The sequence below is a fragment of the Cyanistes caeruleus genome, chromosome 2, assembly GCF_971803275.1.
Source record: "Cyanistes caeruleus chromosome 2, bCyaCae1.hap1.1, whole genome shotgun sequence".
NCBI classification, from domain to species: Eukaryota; Metazoa; Chordata; class Aves; order Passeriformes; family Paridae; genus Cyanistes; species Cyanistes caeruleus.
The window spans coordinates 30,515,042-30,537,348 of record NC_141702.1 but is presented as its reverse complement, the minus strand read 5'-3'; the positions used below and the strand labels follow the sequence as shown (position 1 = coordinate 30,537,348).

General features: G+C 42.4%; 3 protein-coding genes across 6 annotated transcripts in view; 1 reads left to right on the top strand and 2 right to left on the bottom strand.

Moving 5' to 3' along the window:
- Positions 1-807: 807 nt before the first annotated feature.
- On the bottom strand, positions 808-9,371 carry MTO1 (mitochondrial tRNA translation optimization 1). 4 transcript variants are annotated; one of them, XR_015282944.1, is made up of 12 exons: positions 8,530-8,767; positions 8,142-8,341; positions 7,619-7,736; positions 6,658-6,947; positions 5,310-5,422; positions 4,984-5,174; positions 4,619-4,749; positions 3,496-3,700; positions 3,228-3,399; positions 2,457-2,575; positions 1,698-1,970; positions 808-1,619 (listed from the first exon to the last, which is right to left on the bottom strand). XR_015282944.1 is itself a non-coding variant. In XM_086876270.1 (12 exons), the coding sequence occupies exons 2-12, from the start codon at positions 8,334-8,336 to the stop codon at positions 1,401-1,403; spliced, it is 1,911 nt and encodes a 636-aa protein (XP_086732396.1). In that variant the 5' UTR covers positions 8,337-8,341; positions 9,101-9,371; the 3' UTR covers positions 808-1,400. The 4 variants fall into 4 exon arrangements, 3 of the variants coding, with proteins under 3 accessions (XP_086732396.1, XP_086732394.1, XP_086732395.1); XM_086876270.1 differs by lacking the exon at positions 8,530-8,767 and adding an exon at positions 9,101-9,371 and having other exon boundaries at positions 1,813-1,970; XM_086876268.1 differs by having other exon boundaries at positions 1,813-1,970; positions 8,530-8,784.
- CGAS (cyclic GMP-AMP synthase) lies at positions 9,179-15,655 on the top strand. Its single transcript, XM_086876271.1, has 5 exons — positions 9,179-9,730; positions 10,732-10,954; positions 11,792-12,037; positions 13,276-13,378; positions 13,990-15,655. Exons 1-5 carry the CDS (start codon positions 9,179-9,181, stop codon positions 14,330-14,332), a joined length of 1,467 nt encoding a protein of 488 aa, XP_086732397.1. The 3' UTR covers positions 14,333-15,655.
- Positions 15,005-22,307, bottom strand: part of DDX43 (DEAD-box helicase 43) — a 22,708-nt gene continuing 15,405 nt past the window's right edge. The window contains exons 12-16 of the mRNA XM_086875166.1: positions 22,256-22,299; positions 21,549-21,658; positions 20,670-20,808; positions 19,824-19,911; positions 15,005-16,522 (exon numbers count right to left, since the gene is read on the bottom strand). Of these exons, the coding sequence (XP_086731292.1) occupies positions 16,415-16,522; positions 19,824-19,911; positions 20,670-20,808; positions 21,549-21,658; positions 22,256-22,299 (489 nt within the window). The 3' untranslated portion in view covers positions 15,005-16,414. The remainder of the gene's footprint in view (positions 16,523-19,823; positions 19,912-20,669; positions 20,809-21,548; positions 21,659-22,255; positions 22,300-22,307) is intronic.

The following is a 22,307-nucleotide window of genomic DNA, read 5'->3' as shown; positions in this document are numbered from 1 at the left end:
AGGAGCAGATAGATGTTAGCTTTTCTGAGTCATTCTGACACAAACTGACCTATAGATCACGTGTCTAAAGCTCTTCCACGCAAGCCAGTGGATGGTGACAGGTAAGTGCTTCAGGCAGATTGGACAATGCCCCAAACTGTAAACTCTGCTCATCCTCTTGCTGCATGACAGGCTGTCTGCCAACGAAAGGGATTTGCTCTGACTCCTTTCTCTGGACAGGAGAGTAACCCTCACCCAGAGTAAATATGCCAGAGAAATTTCCAGAATCATGATTTCCAAATGACAGATACATATATGTGGGTGATGGTTAGACTCAATGACCTTATGGGTCTTTTCCAACCAATAAGATTCTCTGATTTTACTGTATCAAAATGTGTTCTGAAGCCAGAGGACATTCAGAAACGAGACCAGCACCAGTAACTGCGGCCTGAGTCAAGCAAGGATTTGGTAGGTGCAGAGCAACAGCTTGAATTCCATGTGTCTTGCTGGTAAATAATCAACTGCGCAGTTGATCCAATTGACTTGGATCTCACTCAAATCCAAGTTCTATTCCTGTCAGTTGCAGGACCAGTGCTGATGAGAATCCCACTCCCCCAGCCCACAGCATATCAGACAGAGCTTCACAGTGCCCAGGCTGAGGTCCATGGGGCAGGATCCCCCATGTTCCCCACCCTCCTCAGCACTCAGCCTTGTCCAGCTGCTTCCCCCAGCTCTGTAGTGAATCTCAGCCCACCTTACCTGTGGGAACTGTGATCCAGTGAACTAGCGAGGCCCTGCTGAAAGCTAAGTGGTAACAGAGCTCTTCAGCAAGTTTCAAGATAACCTTTATTTATTTTAAAAGAGAAAAACACCTGCAGGATGTGGTGCTTACATTCAGTCTCATATGTAAATTTAAATATTTAAACTTCTTTCTAATTTAAATGTGGCACACGTTTCCATAGCCAAGTGTCTCCTACTGAGTGACACCACACCGAGACACCAGCTTGTGTGTAGTCACTGCACAGCTATGAACACAAGTCCTGAACTCAATGGAAAACGCTTTTCAGCTCAGATCCTCTTGTGCTGCCATGGGCTTTGCATGGTAACATTTCTTACTCATTTCAGAAGAACGAAACACTGTCCTTTACAAGATGCAGATTCTGACTACCCGCAGTCTTCCAAATAAGTGGAATTTTAAAATAAGTTCTCCCGTCCCTCCATTGGCATCAGCAAAATCACAGGTTGTATTTAGGTTTCTGAGCATTTACTTTGTGCATTCATCCTCTTTGTTCCATGCAGTGATACTGCCACTGAACCCAACTACAACCGCTTTGGATCCAGCCAGCACTGGTGTTATCTGGGAAGAGGCTCAGGAGCACAGGGGATCTTGCCACCAAGTCTGGCAGGATCAGTGCCATTCTCTACAAAGGTGTTTTAAGAAACTTTGTCTCCTCTTCAGAAAACTCTGCTGAAATCTGTCTTTGAGAAGTTGCTTTGCCTGAGTACATTTTCTCTGAGTACTCCCCAGACTGAGGCACCGCTTTTAGCTTCTCTGTCTTCCGGTGATTTGTTTTCACAAACCTCAGCAGGTTAACGATAGCAGCTGGTGTGATTCCAGGGATACGGCTGACCGCTCCAATCTGCACATGGAGACAGGAACGAGTTAACCACCACCAAACCTACCTAACCTACCACCACCTAACCACCTCTGCACCTACCAAACACACTGGAGCTAGTGAGAAATGAGATCAAAACCCGTGGGTCTTCCTTTCCCTGATTCTTTCACCCCTTTCTTTCACTGCTGCTCAGCCCTCTCGTGGCTCAATTTCTCACCATCTGGGGGCGGTTTGAGTCCAGCTTCTCCCGCACCTCTGCGGAGAGTGAGGCATCAATGGCAAAGTAATCCAGGTCGTCCGGCAGCCGGAGCGCCTCATAATGGCGCACTTCTTCCATTTCCTGCTGCTGATTGACCACACACCACTCGTACACAGCTGCGGTGATCAGGGGAACAAGAAAGGCAGATTTAGAGAGATACTCACGTGAAACAAGTCACTTGTAAGAAGTATTTGAAACACAAGGAGAAATTCCACTGAGGTGGTCAAAAGTTCCTAAGGAAATTTCCAGCCTCATAGATTATAGAGCCTAATTCCCATCACTGCTTTAGAAGAAGTCATACTCTTTGATTTGTTGCAGGAACTTAGATACATGGGTTGTTTTTACCTTCTCATTACAACAAAGGATGGTCTATTTGATGGGGCAGTAAGGAGGCAAAAAATCCAAAGAGTGATCTTACGCACAGAGCGAAACACCAGTGCACATAAAGGGCTGTGGCTTATGTTACGTGCTTCTTATGTTAAGAAGTTCACAATCTGATTAGAGTGGTTCATTTCTCTAAGCAGCAATATGAAACACAATAGGAAAACTTATGAACAAACATATACAGATCACCACAAGAGAGCCTAATCCTTGCACTCTACCTTCTATTTTCAATCTCTCTGCCAGCTCTCTCCATTCAGCAAGCTTGCCCAGGGGCTCTGGGATAGCTCTTGCCAGAATCTCCATGTTGATATCTTGATATTGAAGGATGTCAAAGGCACTGTGGGGAACAAGAGTAAACATTTATGGTAAAAAGGAGTCACATTTGTAAGGCAGATTTACTGCTGTTCCAAGCTCGATTCCCTGCTCTCTCCTCTCAGTACACAGAAGAGCTGCTATTGAAGAGAGACTCCTCACATACATTTACAGCAAGACCAAAGGGACAAGGCAAGGGCACCAAGGAAAACCTTTCAAGAGTCTGTCAACAAGGTCTTAGTCACTGATTTAAAACAATAGAAAATAAAAGTTGAGATAAAGTATGAGTAAGGGAAATAAGGGCTTTTGTGTACAAGAACAGTTACCACCTGACACCAGCCTGAAATCAACTGCTGCTTTTATCAAGCTTTTAGCAAAGCTGCAACCCACTGCAAAACCATCCCCAGCTGGTGACTGAGTAAGTACAGCAAGAACTGTCTGGGCCAGTGAAGCACTCCCTTGCTTGAGAGCACATGTCAGCACCAGGAAACATGGAATAGTAAAAACACCAGTGTCATACTTATTGTATAGACAAACATCAGATGCGTGTCCTCTGAAGGTGGTAAAGTTGGAGTCTTGGAATAGTGACTGCTTCAGGAAGGATGCTGTGAAACCACTGGCCAGATGTGCTAAAGCAAGCATAGGTTAAACCAGAAATCTCCAGGTGTAACCCTTACCTGACAGGTGACCTGCGACTGCTACTTATGGGAGCTTCTGGTAGCAACTGGGACCATTTGGATATGCTGAACTGAAGTGATTTTAGTGTTGCGATCCCATCCGCTAACGCAGCTCTCATCTTAACTGCTTGTTCATATCGCTGCTGTGACACACAGCCAGCTTCTTCAAACCCTGCAGGGACAGATGGTGTATGAGATAAAGGTCAGATGGTGTACGAGATAAAGCCAGGCAGGGCTGGTCAGCACAAGAGCTACCACAACAGCAGACCTCTGAGAGTGAGCCTGGCGTCCGCGTTGTCCGGCCGCAGCGACATGCGGAACTCCACGCGGCTGGTGAACATGCGGTAGGGCTCACTGGTGCCCAGCGTGGTCAGGTCATCGATCAGCACTCCCACATAGCCCTCGGTGCGACTGACGGTGAACGGGGGCTTGCCCTGAACCCGCAGACAAGCATTGATCCCAGCAATCACACCCTGCACGGGCAAAACAAACCAAACATCCACAGGTCTCAGCAAAACCAGCAGCACATCTGCACCCAAAGGCTCACATGTCAAACCATACCCAGGAAAATCACAGAATCACGAGGTTGGAAGAAACCTTCAAGACTTTCAAGATCATCGAGTCCAACCCAGCCCTAACACTTCAACTAGATCATGGCACTGAATGCCATATCCAGTCTTTCTTTAAATACATACAGGGGTGGTGATTCCACCACCTCCTCAGGCAAACCATTGCAGTACTTTATCACCCTTTCTGTAAAAAACTTTTTCCTAATATCCAACCTATATTTCCCTTGGCATAGCTTGAGACTGTGTTCTCTTGTTCTGCCAGTTGCTGCCTGAAGAAAGAGACCAACCCCCACCTGACCACAAACACCTTTCAGGGAGTTTTAGAGAGTGATAAATAAGGTCAGCTCTGAGTCTCCTTTTCTCCAGGCCAAACAACCCCAGCTCCCTCAGCCATTCCTCATAGGCCTTGTGTTCCAAGACTGCCTACAGTCCTGTTGCCCTCTTCTGGATCTGCTCAAGCTCAATACTATGCTAGTAATCCAGGCTGTTTCCTTCTTGTGACATTATGAGTGTCTGAAGGGCTTCTTGGCCCTTGCTGATGTGTCTGGAGACAATTCCCATGTTTTCAATTATACTCACTGCAAAGTCTCCATGCTGAAACACTTCACAGGACTTTCAATTACTATTGTTACTGCAGCCTTAGTGATAGCAACTGCAAATACTTGTACAGATACAAGTAAAAACATCTTACACAAGTCTGGAATCAGGGTGAGCAGCAAAACAACATCTCGTGAGCACAAAATGGGCCTAGCAAGACTATCACAAAGGCCAAAGTAATATCCCTTTCTGAGTGCTGAATATACAACAGTCAAATTCACCCACCTGAGCTGCAGCTTCTTCATAGCCTGTCGTGCCATTTATCTGGCCTGCAAAGAAGAGGCGCTGAACAAGACGTGACTCGAGAGAAGCAGTCAGTTGTCGGGGGTCTAAGTAGTCATACTGCACCCCATAGCCTGTGACACACAACAAGACAGATGTTACAGGAGAGACTGTCATGGCAATCAGTGGAGCAGAATGGCTTATCAATTCTATGTATGATTTCTGAACATGCAAAGGAAAAATCACTGCACCCAGGAATTAGTTTTGCTTCATATTTCCTTTGTTTTGCTATGTTCTAAACAAAACCTGCTTTTCATTAACTGGTAAATAAATAAACAAATAGATTCAAAACTATTCAGCCTCCTCACCTGGCTGTAACATCTTGGCTTTTTCCAAGCCTGGGACAGATTTGATCACCTGCTCCTGGAGCTCAGGTGGCAGTGTCATGGACATGCCTTGGGGGTAAATGATGTTAGACTCCAAGCCTTCGGGCTCCAGCCACACCTGATGTTCTCGGTCTGGGAAGCGCAGAACTTTTGATTCAAGAGAGGGACAGTACCTGCAACAGTAAAGCTATGAGCAGCACCTGACATGGAGAAAGTTACTTTCCAGAAGCGAAGCAGGAGAGACCCACAGCTCCAAACAAACTTCCAGCTTGTCCCCTTGACAACCTTGCATGATGCCACTCACTCACCGTGGGCCCCTGGTTGTCTCCCTGACGTGGTTGTTCAGGTGGAGGTTATCGCGGATAATTTGCTGGGCCTTCAGGTTTGTGCGAGTCAGGTAACAGGACAGCTGATCTTCCGGCTGGAAGAGGCCAAAGCTTGGCCTAAGTTCGTCTGGTCACAACACCATATCCCTACTAAATAACTCTCAGATCTCCAAGACCTTTCCCATGATGGCTGGCTCTCACTTCTGGGAGCAGTCAGCAGCGCTGTCATACCCACTCTACAGACTGAACACGAGTGATCCGAGAGCTTGAGCAACATGCCCAAAACCAGACCGAGAACAGGATGGAACTTGGGAGTCTAAAATTCAACTTCTATCCTGTATACCGTATTCCTAATTATAGGATGGATATTCCCATTAAATCAACATGTTACATCACAGCATTCAAACTGATCACAGGAAAAAAACTCCAGTTAGAAGAATAAGTGCTGACCCTACAGCTAACAGGCAATTAATGGATTTGGTGAAGAAAAAACAAAATTCTCTCAAGAGAAGATAAAAACCCAAACCTCAAAACTCTGCAATTAACATGAAAAATTTAAAGTTTTCAAAATTATCATTAGGAATGTTTGTCTAACAGCTTTTTGCTGTTAGAGTTAAATCTCTTTGTTTCAAAATCTCTCCTACACATACCAAGGACTTCAAATGATACTACTTTTGCCTCATCCTGATTATAAAAGGTTATTGCAATTCCTATATCCTCTGGGGAAAATTAACTCCTGATACTTAGCCCTGTGATGTTTAATTACATTATGTAAAACCAGCCAATTTTCCAGTATTTTCTTCAGAAAATTGAACCTCTTCTGCTTTCAAGTTACTGTTAACCTGCCACCTCTCAGGTCTATGGATAAATCTGTCCTTTCTCTTTCCTTGCCAATACTACAAATTATCTCCAATATCAACATTTTAACCTTATTCCAGAGCTAAGATAAGAAGCCAGACACTGTAAATCTCCACAATACAGGTGAAATCCCAGAAGGTTTTGTAAAACTCACTATGTAACAAGCACATGAAGAATAACAGTAGCACCAGTATCACACTTCACACAATTCTAACTCTAGAAGTAAAGAAAGTTCAGGTCTCAAGTTGAGAAGTGAGAGTAAAAAGGTATTTGTTTTCAAAAGAACACAAGTAACTTCTCCCTTGCATTGAGAGTCCTCAAAAACATGACACCTCCAGAACAAATACATTCCAGCTGCCTTTCCCAGGCACCAACTCCCTGGCTGATTATGAACTCCCAAATGATCTGATTACAATGCTCCCAGAACCATTCCCCACCTGGCTCTATGTGCATTTGAAGGGTGCTATCCCACCTTGATCCACACGGCCTGGCTGAGGAAGCTGAAGGGCACTGGAGGGTTGTCAGGTGCCCGTTCCTCCAAACCACTGAAGTCAATCGTGTCCTTGGCAAGTCGGGGCGGTGTCCCAGTCTTCAGCCTGCCCACAGCAAATCCCAGTTTCTCCAGAGTGTGAGCCAGCCCGATGGCAGGCTGGTCCCCCAGCCGCCCCGCCGGGTGCATCTCCAGTCCGATGTGGATCATACCCCTCAGGAACGTACCCGTGGTCAGGACAACGCTCCCAGCACGTACTGTGCTCCCATCCCCTGCAACAGCAAGTTTTCAGAGATGTTCACAATTTAGTATCAACAAAGCCCTGGAATCCTGCTGCTTCTGTCTAAACCTAGACAGTGCTCAGATGGTCCTCTACTATAAAACAATACCAGAATTTCCATAATAAAAGCATCAATAGTAATAACTACAATAAGCAGCACATAGTTATCCCTGTATATTTATTATACCTAAACAAGTTACCCCTAACAAAGAAAACCACTCCTGGGAAAAATCCATACCCAGACCTTCACTTTGGAAAGCCTGTTTACTAGAACAGCAAGGGGTAATGAAGTACAAGTCTATTATTAATAAGACCCCATGCTCCTATTACATTGAGGGCAGCATACGCTTTTTACCAAATAAAATCTCAAAACACAGCATGGAATTCAGTATCGCTAGCCTGAATAAAAATAACTTAGTTAATGTCCCAGTATACAACCAACCAATCCAGGTATTTTTGATATTGTATTATTTTGATATTGCATATTAACCTGGTTTAGTTCACAGTTTCCCTAAACCAGCTCTATTGGCTAATTCATCTTTTTCACTAATGAATTAGAATTGTGAAACTCATCTTTCTCATCGGTGAATCAGAAATATTTACCCCAAAGGCTGTCCTTCGTGTGGAGTAACTGAAGGCACTGAGAAAGTTTCTAGCACATACCCAGAACAACTCCTGTGACTTGGCATTTCCCAGGACAGCCTGGTTCTGGCTCTGTCAAGAGAAGATCCTCCACAGACGCCTCACGAACCGTCAGCAGTGGTGTGTTAAGGATTTCTTCCTGTCATGAAAGGAGTTATCGCAAAAATCTAGGAAGTTATGAAACACACGGGTAATCCCAAACCCTGCTGATTTCTGAAACTTATAACCCACTTCCATTCTTATCGGGTTATTTGGCAGACGCTCAGTTATGGTACTATACTGATCTATCAGGTATAAGTTTTCATTCACATAAAGTTTTAGCTCAAATAAACTATTTGGTCGTGAAGCCTGACCTGTATCTAAAGCACTAAAGAATTTTTTAAACTTTGCTGAGCTCCAGCAACTTACACTGCACCAAAGTACCAAACAGAAAGGTATCTAGGTTCGATCGGTAAATAACGAAAAGCAAAACACAGCCCCTTCCTTGGTACTCCTCAGTGGTGTATCCCAGCACCCAGGAGTGCGCCGGGCGCGGCCCCCTCACCTGCATGTTCTCCTTGTAGAGGCCGCGGTCGATCTGTGCGCGGAGGCCCCACACGGCCGGGCCCTTGCAGCGGTTCAGCACCTTGTAGTGAACGCCGGAGCGGTCGCACACACGGCCGCACAGCCCGTCCAGGGCGTCCACCTCCCGCATCAGGTGCCCCTTCCCGATGCCGCCGAAGGACGGGTTGCAGGACATTTCCCCTGGGCAATGACACAGGGACGCCCTCAGCACGGCCCAAAGGCTGCCATACGGCGACCTCCCCGGCTAAACGCCGCTCCCCGCGCCCTGGAGACCCGAGGTGCCCGCGGTACCTTCCCCCGCCCAGCCCTGGAGACCCGAGGTGCCCGCGGTACCTTCCCCCGCCCAGCCCGGGCGCCCGCGGCGGTACCGATTGTGCCGATCTTGTGCGTGAGCAGCAGCGTGCAGGCCCCGCCGCGAGCGGCGGCCGCCGCCGCCTCCGTGCCCGCATGGCCCCCGCCGATCACCACCACCTCGTAGCGCGGCGCTGCCGCCGCCCCGCCCTCGCTGCCCGCCCGGCGGTGCCCGGGGCGAGGCGCCGGGGGCAGCGGGAGGCGGCGGCAGCCGGCCCGCAGGAACATGGCGGCCGGGCCGGCCCTGCCGGAGCGGGAGCAGGGCGCCCCCGGGAGCGCCGCCGCGGCTCCTCCGCCTCGGAGCGAGAGGCGGGGCCCGCGGGAGCGGCGGGGCCGGGCGCCTCCCCGCGGCCGCCCGTCCTGTGGCCCCGTGCGGCGGGAAAAGCTGGGCGGTGCCGGGCGGGAGGAGCCGCCCGCGAGCGGGAAAACGCTCCCCGCGGATTGGAGGGAGGCCGCAGCTTGGTTGCTGCTGCCGGAGCTTTCCTGTGCCCGGGCTGAGGTCCGCGACGCGGGACAGCGCCTCGCCTCCGCCCCGCTCGCCAGGTTTCGTTTCCTAGAGGCGGCGCGTTGCCTGGAAGAGGAACTCGCCTGCAGCCAGAGACGGGAATCCCGTTGCTTGCGGGGCCGCGCTCGCCGTGTTGCGGGTGCGGAGAGGGAAGAGCGGCCATGAGCGCCGCGGGTGGCAGAGGGGCGCGGGCCAGGCGGGGGACGCGTCCCGCAGCTCCGCGGAGCCGGGGCGCGGAGAAGGGCGCAGCCCGGAGCCCCTCGCGGGGCCGCGTCGCGGGTGAAAGCCCGAGCGGCGCCGCGACCCTGCGGGCACCGCGGACGGACGGACCCCCCGCCCGGGGCGGCCGCCCGGCGCGGCGAGCCCCCGCCGCCCGGGAGCCGCCAGCGGAAGGGGCGGCGGGCGGCGCAGAGGCGCTCCCCGCCCCGCGGAGCAAGGCTCCGGCCGCCAGGGCCCCCGCAACCCCGCGGAGCGTCGCGGCGGTGCCCGACGGGGAGGTCTCTGCCCCCGCCCGTCGTCCCCCGCCGGTGGCGGACGCCTTGCGGCTCCGGGAGGTGCTGTCGCGGCTCAGTCTGGCCCGCGAAGACGTGTCCGAGGCGTCGACGCTGGTGAACAAGGTGGTCTTGCACCTGGTCCAGGCCATCCGCGGCAAGGACAGCTGCTTCGGCTCCATCGCGCGGCAGAGCGCCGGCAGCTATTACGAGCGCGTCAAGGTGGGTGCGGGGACGGCGGCTGCGCTCCCCCGCCGGGCTGCGGCGGCAGGTGGCGGGCACCTTGCACGGGCCGGCCGCGGAGGGCAGCTCTTAGCTGGCCCTTCCCGACGAGTTAGAATTAAGGATGAGTCTGTGAAGTAACGACAATGCATTATAAAATCATCAATAATCTGCTGACTGGTGTTATGTGCATTCAGTCAGAGACGCTACCTGAACGGGACTCGCCCTTGCTCGCAGGTGAGCCCAGTCTAACATGATCGGTCAGGTATAGCACTGCACAAGAAGCTCTGGGCCAGGTTTTAGTTCCAGAGTGTTTTCAAAAAGCAGGAGTTACGCATACAAATTGAAAGAAGTAAAATTTAGATTAGATAGAAAGCATTTTTTTACTGTGAGGGTGGCGGGACACTGGTACAGGGTGCCTGAGGAAATTGTGGATGTGCTAAACCTGACACTATTCAAGGACAGGTTGGATAAGGCCTTAAGCAAGCTGGTCTAGTGGAAGGTATCCCTGCCCAGGGCAGGGTGGGTCAGGGCTAGCTATATCTCTAAGGTCCATTCCAGCCCCTTTGCCTTCTGTCATTAACCAGTACCTGTTTTTCCTGGTTCCATCAGACTGAAAGAAAGTCAAACATCGGGACAATTTTTTTTTTTTCCCTGTCCAAAACGAGCTTCAGATGTAGCAATGCATTTTTTTTCCTCACAGTTGATTCTGATATGGAAAAGGATGACTGAATACAATGTTTATGCATTAATTATTCAGAAGAGTTCAAGAATCTTAAAACTGTCTTAAAAAATTAATAAGTTGGAGAGCTGGGAAGTGAGCTGTAAATTGCTATTTTCCACCCCAATGCACACTAATTTTGCAATACCACAGAAATAAGCTCATATTTCACATTTGACATGATTAGTACAGCAAGGTAGATAAAACCACAACTGGTATGAAAATCTCAAGAGAATAAAACCTAAGTTGCACACTGACTGTTGTATTTTCATATCTGCAGATAACTGAACCAAATGAGTTTGACATAATGCTTGTAATGCCTGTTGAAAGGATTCAGCTGGATGAGTCTGATGATACTGGAGCCTATTATTATGTATCATTCAAAAGAAATCCAAAAGAAAAGGGTTGGTCGAAGTTTTTAGAGGAAGATGGAAAATTATCAGCCTTTAAAATGCTTCAAGCACTAAGAGACATTATTAAACAGGAAGTAAAAAACATTAAAGGTTAGTACTGAGAGAGTAAGCTTCACCATAAAGTGCTAAAAATCCAGTTGCACTGTGCATATTGTGTTGCCCCGGTGTTAAGATACATCTTCCTGCCAGTCCTTTGTGCCAATGGAGCTGTGACCCCTCCAGTCCCCAGTATCTCAGCCTGGCTCTTGTGTTTCTAAGAACCACAAATGCATCAGGGGTAACTTGTTACATTATTAACTCCACTATGCATATTTTCTGTATGAAAATAAGAAACATTAAGGGTCCTGTTGCATTCTTGGTACTTCCTACATGCAATAGGAACGCAATCCTACATTCCTACATCTTGCATCTATCTGGAGTATACAAAGAGCCATTTGCTGAAGTGGTAGCAAAACAGTGAGCTTTTTTTTATACAGTACCTAAGACTTTTTTATGGTTCAGTACAGAAACTGTATCCCAGTTATTTTTATACACACTTTATATAAATATATTAAAATAACCCCTCTTAGGGTTATTTTTTATTTTATATTTATTTTTTATTTATGTTATTAAAACCTTCAGAAACATTGTGAAGATCTCTTCACTGTGTTTCCAACAGGGAAGCAGTTGAATGAAAAACATTACTATATTTTTAATTACTAGACAGTAAATCAAGCAAACACAGTAGTGTTCCCTGTTTCACAGAACTCGTCAACAGGCCTTCTCAATGTTTCAATATCCTGCAGGATAAAGAACCAGTGACAGAACCCAGGTATTTCTTTTGATTGCTTATGAGCTCTATATTAAAAACTGTAACATTTTTCAAAAGAAAGTTTCATTTAACTAATCTATCTATCTAACATGAAATATCACTTTCTTTGTTACTAGATGTGGAAGTCACTGTGGCACGGAAAAAGGCTGGAAGCCCTGCAATCACTCTTCAGATCAAAAATCCTCCATCAGAAATATCAGTGGACATCATCTTGACTTTGGAGGTTCAGCAGAGCTGGCCTCTCAGCACACAGGGCGGCCTCAAAGTTGAACAGTGGTTGGGAACAAAAGCCAGGAGGAATTTCAGATTTAAACCACTTTATTTAGTAGCCAAGCAAAACAAAAGAGAAAAAGTTCTAAGAGGTACCTCAAATATGGACAATAATAACTTGGGAAATATCTTCTCTACAACTTAATCACTTACAAGTGCTATAGAAAACGTATCCAGATCATGTTCAGTGTTCCACCTTTGAGACACCTCACCCTGGATATATCCAGCTCAGACAACTGAAATCCCTCTTTAAAGCATCAGATTTGTGGCACTGCTTGTCCTGTACAGAAATGTAAATACAAACCCACTCTGCCAGGCTGTATGCTAACCATTACTAAGAGCATTATATTAAATCCACTTCAGGCAGACAGATGCATATGAGCCTTGCCTTGCGCTAGCACCGTACTTAACAGCGGCTTGCACTCTCTTGTAAGGAAATTAGAAGCAAGCTGCTAAAAATGCAGGGAACATCCCCGTACATGGGACTGCATCCACAAATCAGATACTTCTGCAGGAAGCAAACTTTTCTATCAAGATACATTACTTCTCACTGAACTCTGGTATGGCTACAACGTTTTTTCCTCCAGACCACTATCGCATGGAGCCTCCATTAGTTTGCAGAAACATTCTGACTTGTCAATGCATTATGGTAACTGATGATTTCATCAAAAAGATTTCAACCATTCTGGTGTCTTTTTAAGTTGCATGCCCATGTTATCAAAGCCCAGTACAGCAGTCCTGATTTCTTCCTGTGCAAATTAAATGTAAAGAGTAACTGAGCCTAACAGGGGAAACAGTGTAATTCATGAAAAGAAGAAAAAGTGATGGCTGGTGTTAAAAACAGGCACTGAGCTATATTAGCAATTATTTTCAGAAGCACGAGCAGAAGAACAAAACGAAGTACTTTAGAACAGTCACCTTACCTAAGACAAACTCACAAACCTACTACTTGCACGAAGAAAACCCAGAAACCCAGTACAGAAATTAAAAGGTTATGGATTTCTATGAATAATGCAGTTCTCTAAACAATGTTCAGCAAATCCAGCGATGTTCAGAATTAAGCCTAATTTTAAAACCAAACATCTTTAGGAATTTAAAGCATCCAAACAATTAATTATGTTCTATATTATTTACATTCTAATTGTCATCATGAAGCAGCTGGGGAATTAAGGAGGAACTAACTGCATTCACTGAATTATGATTTTTTTTTTTAGTGGGTGCAAAAAAATTGCTGGTATTTAAGTCAATTACAAAATTGGGTTTTTTTCTAACTACAAAAGTTGATGCTTAGTGCTGTGTAACCATTTAACAGTCATGTTCTTGACTTCAGGGAACACCTGGCGACTCTCCTTCTCACATATTGAAAAGGAAATGATGAACAATCACGGCAACTCAAAGACATGTTGTGAGTCCGATGGACCAAGATGCTGCAGGTTGGTGAGCTGGGCTAGCACTAACACTGTTTCAGTTTAGCATTGAAGAATTTGATCTAACAGTAATTACTCATAATAGGAAGCAAGAGTCTTTTAGGCATAATTGTTCTACAACAATACAGCACTGCATGTGCTTGCTGAATGGAAACAATCCAAATGGAAAGGTGGAAACAATCACATTACTGGTTTACACTCCAGACTTGCCTTAGAATGCAGGAAGATATGACTTGTTAAATTATCTTTCCCAAATTCAGTCCCATTTAGAAAAAACAGCTTTAAAAAGTGAAGATTCCACTTTCTGAGCAAAACTGCACTTCATATCAAGGCAGTTTCTAAAATAATGGTGAGAAAACTGCTGAATGAGATCAAGATGAATAAGTGATTTTTCACTTCTATGAGAACCGTTTTCCAGATTTCTTCAAGGAAGAACAAAACCCACATGAGGTTCAAAATCTCCTTAACAAGTAAACAAAGAAGTTGGTTTGCCAATTACATCTTGCATTGAATCAAGAAAGCCACAAGAAAATTAATGCATAATTGTGTTTAAATATCTGAACTACATATTTAGAACTATGGAGAAGATACCTAATTTTTTTTTTTTTTTTAAACAGGAAAGGTTGCCTTAAGCTGCTGAAGTATCTTCTAGAGCAACTTAAAATGAAATATCCAAAAGAACTGGAAAAATTCTGTTCCTATCATGTGAAAACTGCTTTTCTCCACTCCTGCGTCACGTGGCCAAATGACTCAGACTGGCACTTGGGAGACCTGGATCATTGCTTTCAGCAATGTCTGGGATTTTTTGTGGATTGTCTGCAAAAGTCTCAGCTGACTCACTTTTTTATTCCCCAATACAACTTGTTCAGCCTAGAAGATAAGGCAAGACATCATTTCCTTTCAAGAAAAATAAGCCATGAATTGAACAATGGATTCCCAGTATTTCATGAGAATTATTAAGAACATTGTTCACAATAGATATCTAATCATGTTGACTTGCCTATTTAAAACAAAATAGTCTGCACAACTCTACTCTTCAGTTGTCTGGTACTACAAAAACCAAAAAAAAACAAACCAAAATAAAAACAAGAACACAAAGAGAAAAATACATACTTCAGTTACAGTGCCTTGCCATAACCCTTAAAATAAATGTTGTAAGTAATATTTACCTTGCCTATCCAAATGTAGATGTCACCTGCAAAATATCTACAAGATATACTAAGAACATAAAGAAGAATTTGCAACAGTTCATTTCACACATGTAACTTCTATGTTTTCAAGTACTAAGGCATCAATGACTGCATAAAGGGAAAAATGACAATTTTATTTAAAATTAAGCCCCATTGCAGAAGATCCAAAATACACTCCTGCTTTCAAAAGTCACTGGAATTACTTTGACATTACATTTGAGTAACCAGAACAACTTCCCCAGATCACCTGTGTGGATGAAGATCTTTTGCAGAGGACAATCACCAACAACAGCAGAGAGAGAGAGTATTTTATCTGAGTAATATGAAGTTCCTGAATAACTCACCCTTTCTGAGTCTTCAGAATTACTTTAGAAATCAGCCTATTCATTGGGCTTTGGATGAGAAACAATCATTATCTAAAATGATGCAACAGAGTAGATGGTTTTGTGCCAATGAGCATTTATTTGTATGATGACTCATGTAGAAAGAAATGCATCTTTCAACCTGTATCAAAGAGGAGGAATCTTGATATAAAAGTTTATCAAAACCAAAATTCAGCATGAACTGGACACTCCTGAAATTGAATTCATATCCATTTTTCTCATATTTAAGAAATGTGTGTTAGGAAAAAAAAGTATTTAATATTTCCTATTACTAAAATTGTGCAGGTGAGAAGTACCCAGCATTTGAGAACTGCTGTGCTGCAAATAAATGTCTTTTGCTTCTACTTACAGAAGCCATGAGAAGTCCATGTTTTTAGCCTAATTTTGAAGGCAAAATAACCTACAGGCTTGAATAATGCCCAGATTTACCTAAATTATGAGCAAATTAAGAGGGAAGAATATTCACAGAGTAATTTTACTAAAAGATTTTAATTTTACTGAATTTTGTTTATTTTTATTTAATCATATGACAGATAAATGCAAGTTCAGACCAAGCATCAAATGAAGGAATAACTCATTCCCATATAAATTTGAAAGAGTAGAAAATATGCCCCATTATTACTGGGCATCTGTGTGACAGAACTTGACATCCAAATGTAAAGTGTAAATCAACTTTATCTGGAAGAAATAAAAGCTGACTTTCAAATGTATTCTTTTCTCCATGACTTTGTTAACATTGCTCTAAGTAAATTCTGGTTTTGTTCCTTAAGCTAGAACATAGCCACAAAAACCAGAGTAGAAGCTGGTCTTCTTCCTCATTTAGCTACAAACAAGTACTTCATCATGCTCTCTCCATTACAAGAAAATGCAGACCTCTCAAAAAATCTTGAGACACAACTTCCAATGTTAAATTTTAAAATAAGAATAAAGGAAACTTGCTTCAGCAAACATATGTAATGGCAAGCAGAGCAGTTTTCATTATCCTGAGAAATACTTCTGCATGTCAGTGGCATGTCAAGGCAAAGGTACAGTATTTTGAAAATACATTGACAAGCATTGCTTACAATGAACAATCCATTTCTCTGAATATAAAAGGAAAAATTACCTTTTACATTCTTACATACCTTTACATTCTTACTTCATTTAACTAAAATAAAAAACCAAACCAACCAACAAAGCCACAATATTTGATTTTTACCAGCAGATAATGGCTTTAGAAGTTTCATACATCACACACACACAAAAAAAATTAATTTTTATGTGAAAATAGTATCCAAGTGCAAAACCACATTAATTCCTATAGAAAGTTAATAACAGTTTCCTTTTCTAAGACATTTTTGAGAAGTTTGTTTTCTGTAGCTGTCCTATTAAACAATCAAACACAAAATGAAACTTATAAATTCAAGCCCATGGATGCTAATACTAATTAAAATAACTTTCTCTGTTTCAGTTGCTTCAAGGGATTATACTTATTTTGAGGGCTTTCTCCAAGGTCTTTGTATATCCTTTTCACTATCTTTTCTCATTTGTGATTGCTTGTATCTTTCTGCCATTGCAATAAGTTCATCAGGAACTACCTAATAAGAAAGCAGGCAAAAACACAAGGTGAATTTTAAACAAATCTAAACTTTTAGATTCTGCTTTATGAAAATGCTATTGTTCTGTGCGTTCCCAAACTTGATATCCTTATTTATCTGACTCCTGTCACTCTATAGATTCTTTTCCGTAGAAATGCAGAGAGAAACCATTTTACATAAGATTGTACTGAAATATACTGAAAAATAATCATCATCTTGTCTCTGGATTTTCAGTAATACGTCTATGCTTGCATCACTGTATCTGATGGCAGCATAGAACCAGCTAATTAAAAGATACATTTTTACATGTTCCTTTAATGAAAAGGAACAGCTGGTAAAAACATCCAGTCCTACTTAAAGGTGATATAATAATATATACATATATTTGAATGTTGATTTGTATTAAATTCCTTATGGAAGTTTTTAGAGCCTCTGAAGAGAAATTTTGTGACTTAAGGAAAATGTTGTCATAGGAACAGTTCTCATGTGGTTAGACCAAATCTAAAAGACAAGGAAAGAAGGTCAAGAGAAAATGCTCAGATCTCCCACCACTGGGAGGTTGCAAGAACATCTTACCAAGATCCACAGGGAGTTTTGGAATGTTTGTAATTATGTGGAAAATGTGAACAGTATCATCAAAACACTCTCACCTCAGAGCTTTTACTGACTGAGGCCTGATATGAAGAATTACAGACAGATTTATTAGGTTGAGTGACAGTGATGAAAAAAAAAGTCCCAGATACCATTATTTTGCCCACAGAACATAGGCAGTATCCAACAAAACTTCTTAAACCAGGTCGGGCATAGTGCTGACATTAATGCAATGTTTACTGCAAAAAGCACTGTGGGCAACTGTACTATCAAGAGGTCTCAGATCACTGATCTGTCAAAGCCAGCCCACTTCAACAATCTGCAATGGCACACAGCCATCAGTTGAATTCACCCTGTCCAGAATCAGTTTCCTGATTGCAGCAAAGGCAGTGTGTAAATGTTATTAACATGACTGCTCAGTCTGTGTGATTTGTGTCTGCCAGTAGCGCAAATACAGTGCAAACAGCAGAGTACAAACAAATGTAAATACCTTAAGGTCTCCCTAAAAGTGCCTGGGCTTGGCAATGCTTGAACAGGTGGAGAACGCAGCCAGGACAAAAGGTCTGGTGAAACAGGAAATCATATTCCTCTAGTTTCCATTTCTTTTGTCAGGCTTTATAATTGAGCAATGCTCAGACTGAGCAATTTTTTTTCTTGAGCTGGCATGAGGGACAGCTCGCTAGTGTATGTTTTATGTACTGGTGAGTGACTATCCTGGCAAAATATGACAACTCTGGAAGAGTCTATTCTGCCTAAGTTTCAAACATTATTTAAAAATGAATTTAAAAATTCTGTATCTCCAGCTGAAAGTCACAACAGATTTATCAGTGGAGATAGAAGTATTGAGACAAAGTTATTTTTCAGTTGATACATTGGATGATTTTCTTCCACAGTATCAGATCCTCTCCTAGAGCTCGAAGTGTAACTTATTTCAAACTAAAGTCGCAACAATTTATTGCGGGAGCGTTTTTTGAGCAAGCACAAGGCAAGAGGGAAGAAGTGGGGATATAGAAACATAAAAATCACAGTGAGGTAGTATCCAGCATCTAGAGGCTTGTTGAGAATTTTCATGAGCAAACTGTGTATCTGCTAAACATATAAGCCTGGGTAGGGTAGTCCATGTGAGAAAACAGAAAAGGATAAAGATGCCATAATTTATATGGAAGGCTTTTCTTGGTATTACAGAGATTACTGTTTTTCTAACTGTTTTCCAATAAATCTGCCCATGCTTCTTAATAAGCTTTTATATATAAAAGATTCCTTCAGCATGAAACAGACACCTTATTGCTGTATCTGTTTTTCTTTATATAATCTGTAGATTCAAAATCACAGAGAACATTTGGCTAACAAAAGGAGCTAACTTGTTTTGAAATCAAAGTATTCTGAACCTTTAGTTCTCTACTTACTTTTACATGATGCTTTAAGACTGAAACAATGGTATTTTCATTGTCATTAGAAAAAACCCCAATACTTTGTCTGTAGGGATACTTCCTTTCTATCAGATGTAACTAAGTTTGAGAATAATGTTGTGCCTAATAGTTACTTCCGAAAGCAAGGATTCAGAGTTCCTCTTTTCTCCTCTGAACTCAGAGACTCATTCCCAGTTGAACTATCACACATGACAAAAAAAACAAACCAGTTTGGGAACTTTGCAGTCTGCAGCTGGAATCAAGGCTTGAAAGGGAATTGCTAACTCAGAAAACAAACACAAGGCACCTCTAAAGTAGCTTCACAGTATCACTACTGGTTTCACCTCTTGCATTTTCTGAATAAAAACAAAGCAAAAAAATCCCACCCCAACCAAAAATCCCAAATCTGCAACTTTAAGGAATTACTAGGTGACTACTCTTCTATGCCTTTTTTTTCTCCTTTTCCTCCCTCAAAAAAATCTTACTAAGTTTGGAATAAAGCAACATTATATCTTTCTAAGAAGAGTTACAAACCAAAAGATGGAGGTGAAGTTCTAACCCAAGGTTTAAAGTCTGAGTAAGTGTCCATAGTAAAAACCAGAGATTTGAGGTAAAATCCATTTAGTATATACTCAAACTCCCATCCAAAAAACCAACCAACCAAACATCACAACCCAAACAAACAAAATTTCAGCTCAAGTCAGGACCTGAACTGGGGGGTTTACCATAAATCAGACAAAATATTGTTCCTTGTTACAGCAAGAAACAGCAACACTGTTGTCTCTGTTTTCTCAGATATGGTATTAAGAAAAAAAAAATGCTTCTTTAAAAAAAAGAGATCACATTCCAGATCCATTTCCCATACTATTTACAAGTATCAGTAAGGAAGATAGCTTGGAAGATGTAGGTGTCACAACTGTCAGATACAAGAAACAGATCAAATATTTGAACTTCTTCTGATATAAGTATTGTTAATATTTACACTGTTAAGAACATTGGTACATGCATCCAAAAGTGAAATCCAAATGGAATAAAATATTATGACATAAAATAAACCTTATTACTCTTCTGCAGACCTCACTGTGTATGTTAGTTACCTTTTCCACAGTTCCTTCCTGGAATTCATCTGTAAGGTAAAATACAGCTAGGGCTATCTACGACAAAACACACTGAAACACATTTTTTTTTCCCATGAGACAGCACAAACACCAAGAGGGGTCTAAATAGGCTTAGAATTTCATGACCTACTTCAGATGCTAACTCAAAACCAATATAATTCTTACCCAGTAACGTATTCTTACTTGGTTTGCTCTTTCCAGAATGTCAATCAGCTCGGACGCAAACCTCCAATCATTGCTTGTGACAAGTGTTACTGCCTCCCCAGTGCGCCTAAACAAGGAAGAAAACAACTGCTGATCTTCAAAACAACTCTTGCCAGGCTTTTACTACTGACTTAGGCAGTAATGAGCTGTACTACAGGCAATATTACTGAGCTGATAGAATAAAAGTGGTTTGAGCATTAAGTCTGCACATGACAGAAGGCAACTTTTCATAAAAATTAGAATACAGCAATTCACCCATAATGGAGCAAATGCACAACTAATTTAGCCTTTTAGACAATAAACATAGCATAATGGCAACGTATTTTAGTATGAAGAGACACATATTCATGATTAAATGAGAAAAATCACACTTGTGTCAGCATGGGAAAGTGGCATCCAAAAGAACTACCACTAAACCACACCACCACGACTGGCTGCAGACTTTGAACCTACAGATGCTTCTTCTCAATGTGCTGTCTAGGAAATTAAATAAATCACCAGCCCATGAAGAGATAAACAAGGAAGTAACATTCCAGAATATCAGTGCAAATTATTTTTCTAATTCTTCCTCATATTTAAACCAGCTTACAAGCACCCTTCATTCAATAACAGGAAAGTGCAAAACTTGTTTGCCTACAATTTAATGGTGAATTCATTTAAAGACAAAGCAGTGTGTTTCAAGAATATACTTTGATACACTGAAGTCTTTACTGCCCCACCCCACATCACCTGTAGCCTCTAGAATTTGACAAGAAAAACACCTACACAGTGCATAAAACATAACAAACATCAATAATACATTACTATATTCTGGTAAACACTTACCCTGCTCTTCCAGTACGACCTACTCTGTGCACATATTCTTCAATGTTGCGAGGGAAATCAAAGTTAAAAACGTGAGTAATATCGTGCACATCAAGGCCACGGGATGCCAAGTCAGTAGCTACCAATATTCGAACTTTGCCTACAAGAAGTATGACAGGAAAAGAATAGGAGTTTATGGAACAAACAGAAAACATACTCCAGTCTATTGGTTTTCTAGCTTATAATGCACTTATTATTCTTAACACCAAGTGAAAATATGCTTGTTGCTTGTCACATTGAGTTAGCTTCAATTACAATCTGGTAATCTGGCAGCCAAAATGTCATTTTACTATTATTTTCAACTCACAAGTAGAACAGCAGAGTGCAGGAAAAGTAAGAAATATGCCTGGTTGATATAAAGAGTCTGTCCAAAGAACAAAAACTTCAACAACTATATTCTCAGCTGACATCTTGTCACAACAGCAGTCTTTTATTAGCATGTGTTCACATAACCCTGAACTGTGTTCACAAATATGTGTTCACATAACCCTGCTAGCATAATCTGGAGAAGGACTGTTCCATTGAAAGCACCATCATCTGACATTTAAATTTACCATTCTGTAGAGTAACACAGTACCAACTTTTCCAGAAATGTCAAAAGTAAAATAAGCTTTACTCTAAATTATTAAACTCCCAGAAATAAAGTATTTTATTGAATAGCAATCTCTTTGCTTGCTGGGTCTTTTTCATGGTCCAATTAATAAAGAAAATGTATAATTCAGAGCTCATTAATATTTTCATTTCTATAGCACTAAAGAGACATGGCACTTAGACAAGCTTTGAACAGAACAAACTTTAAAAGTCTGGCCTAAACAAACCAGTACTTCAGTACAGAGTCACCTTTCTTGAAGTCATCCAAAGCCTGTTCTCGATCACATTGTTCCCTGTTGCCATGAAGTGACTGTACTGGAATTCCTTGGATGCCAAAGTCACTTGCTAAGTCATCAGCTCTACGGTGAAATAAAGCAATGGCTCTTAAAACAAAAGAAAAGAAGAAACAAAATAGTGCAGTATCTAGATTTAGATCAAAAAGACAGATCTTCTGACAACAGAAGCTAAATGTGAGCTTAAGGACAAAATGCTATCAAGGTCAGCTGATATTTATTATAAAATAGGAAAGCAAGTCTAATCCACATAGAAATGTTTACCTTTATCTATACTTTTAGATTATTTTATTTTAGATTATTTTTGTGTTGTTGACTCAAAAAGTTCAGGTATGGTACAATGACCACCCCCCACATTAATCAGGCACCAGAGGCGCATGAAAGGAAACAGTACATCACATTCATGTATCCCCAAGAATCCAAACATCCCACCTGAACTACATGAAACTGAGACTTACCACCACCATTAACAATATTAAAAAAGATACAAACTGCCAGTCAGTCTGAAGGAATAAATTATAAATAAAAATAATACTACTAGCAGCACATTGTGGAGAAGAGCTATTATACTTGATAGTTACTACATGAACTAAGAAACCATTTGGTATTTCTGTTAGGAAAAAAAACCCCAAACAGAGGTGATACTGGGAAGTGATTACATACGTAAGCTTTTTTCCCACAAAAAATGATGACCTTATCTTTTGGCTTCATAGAC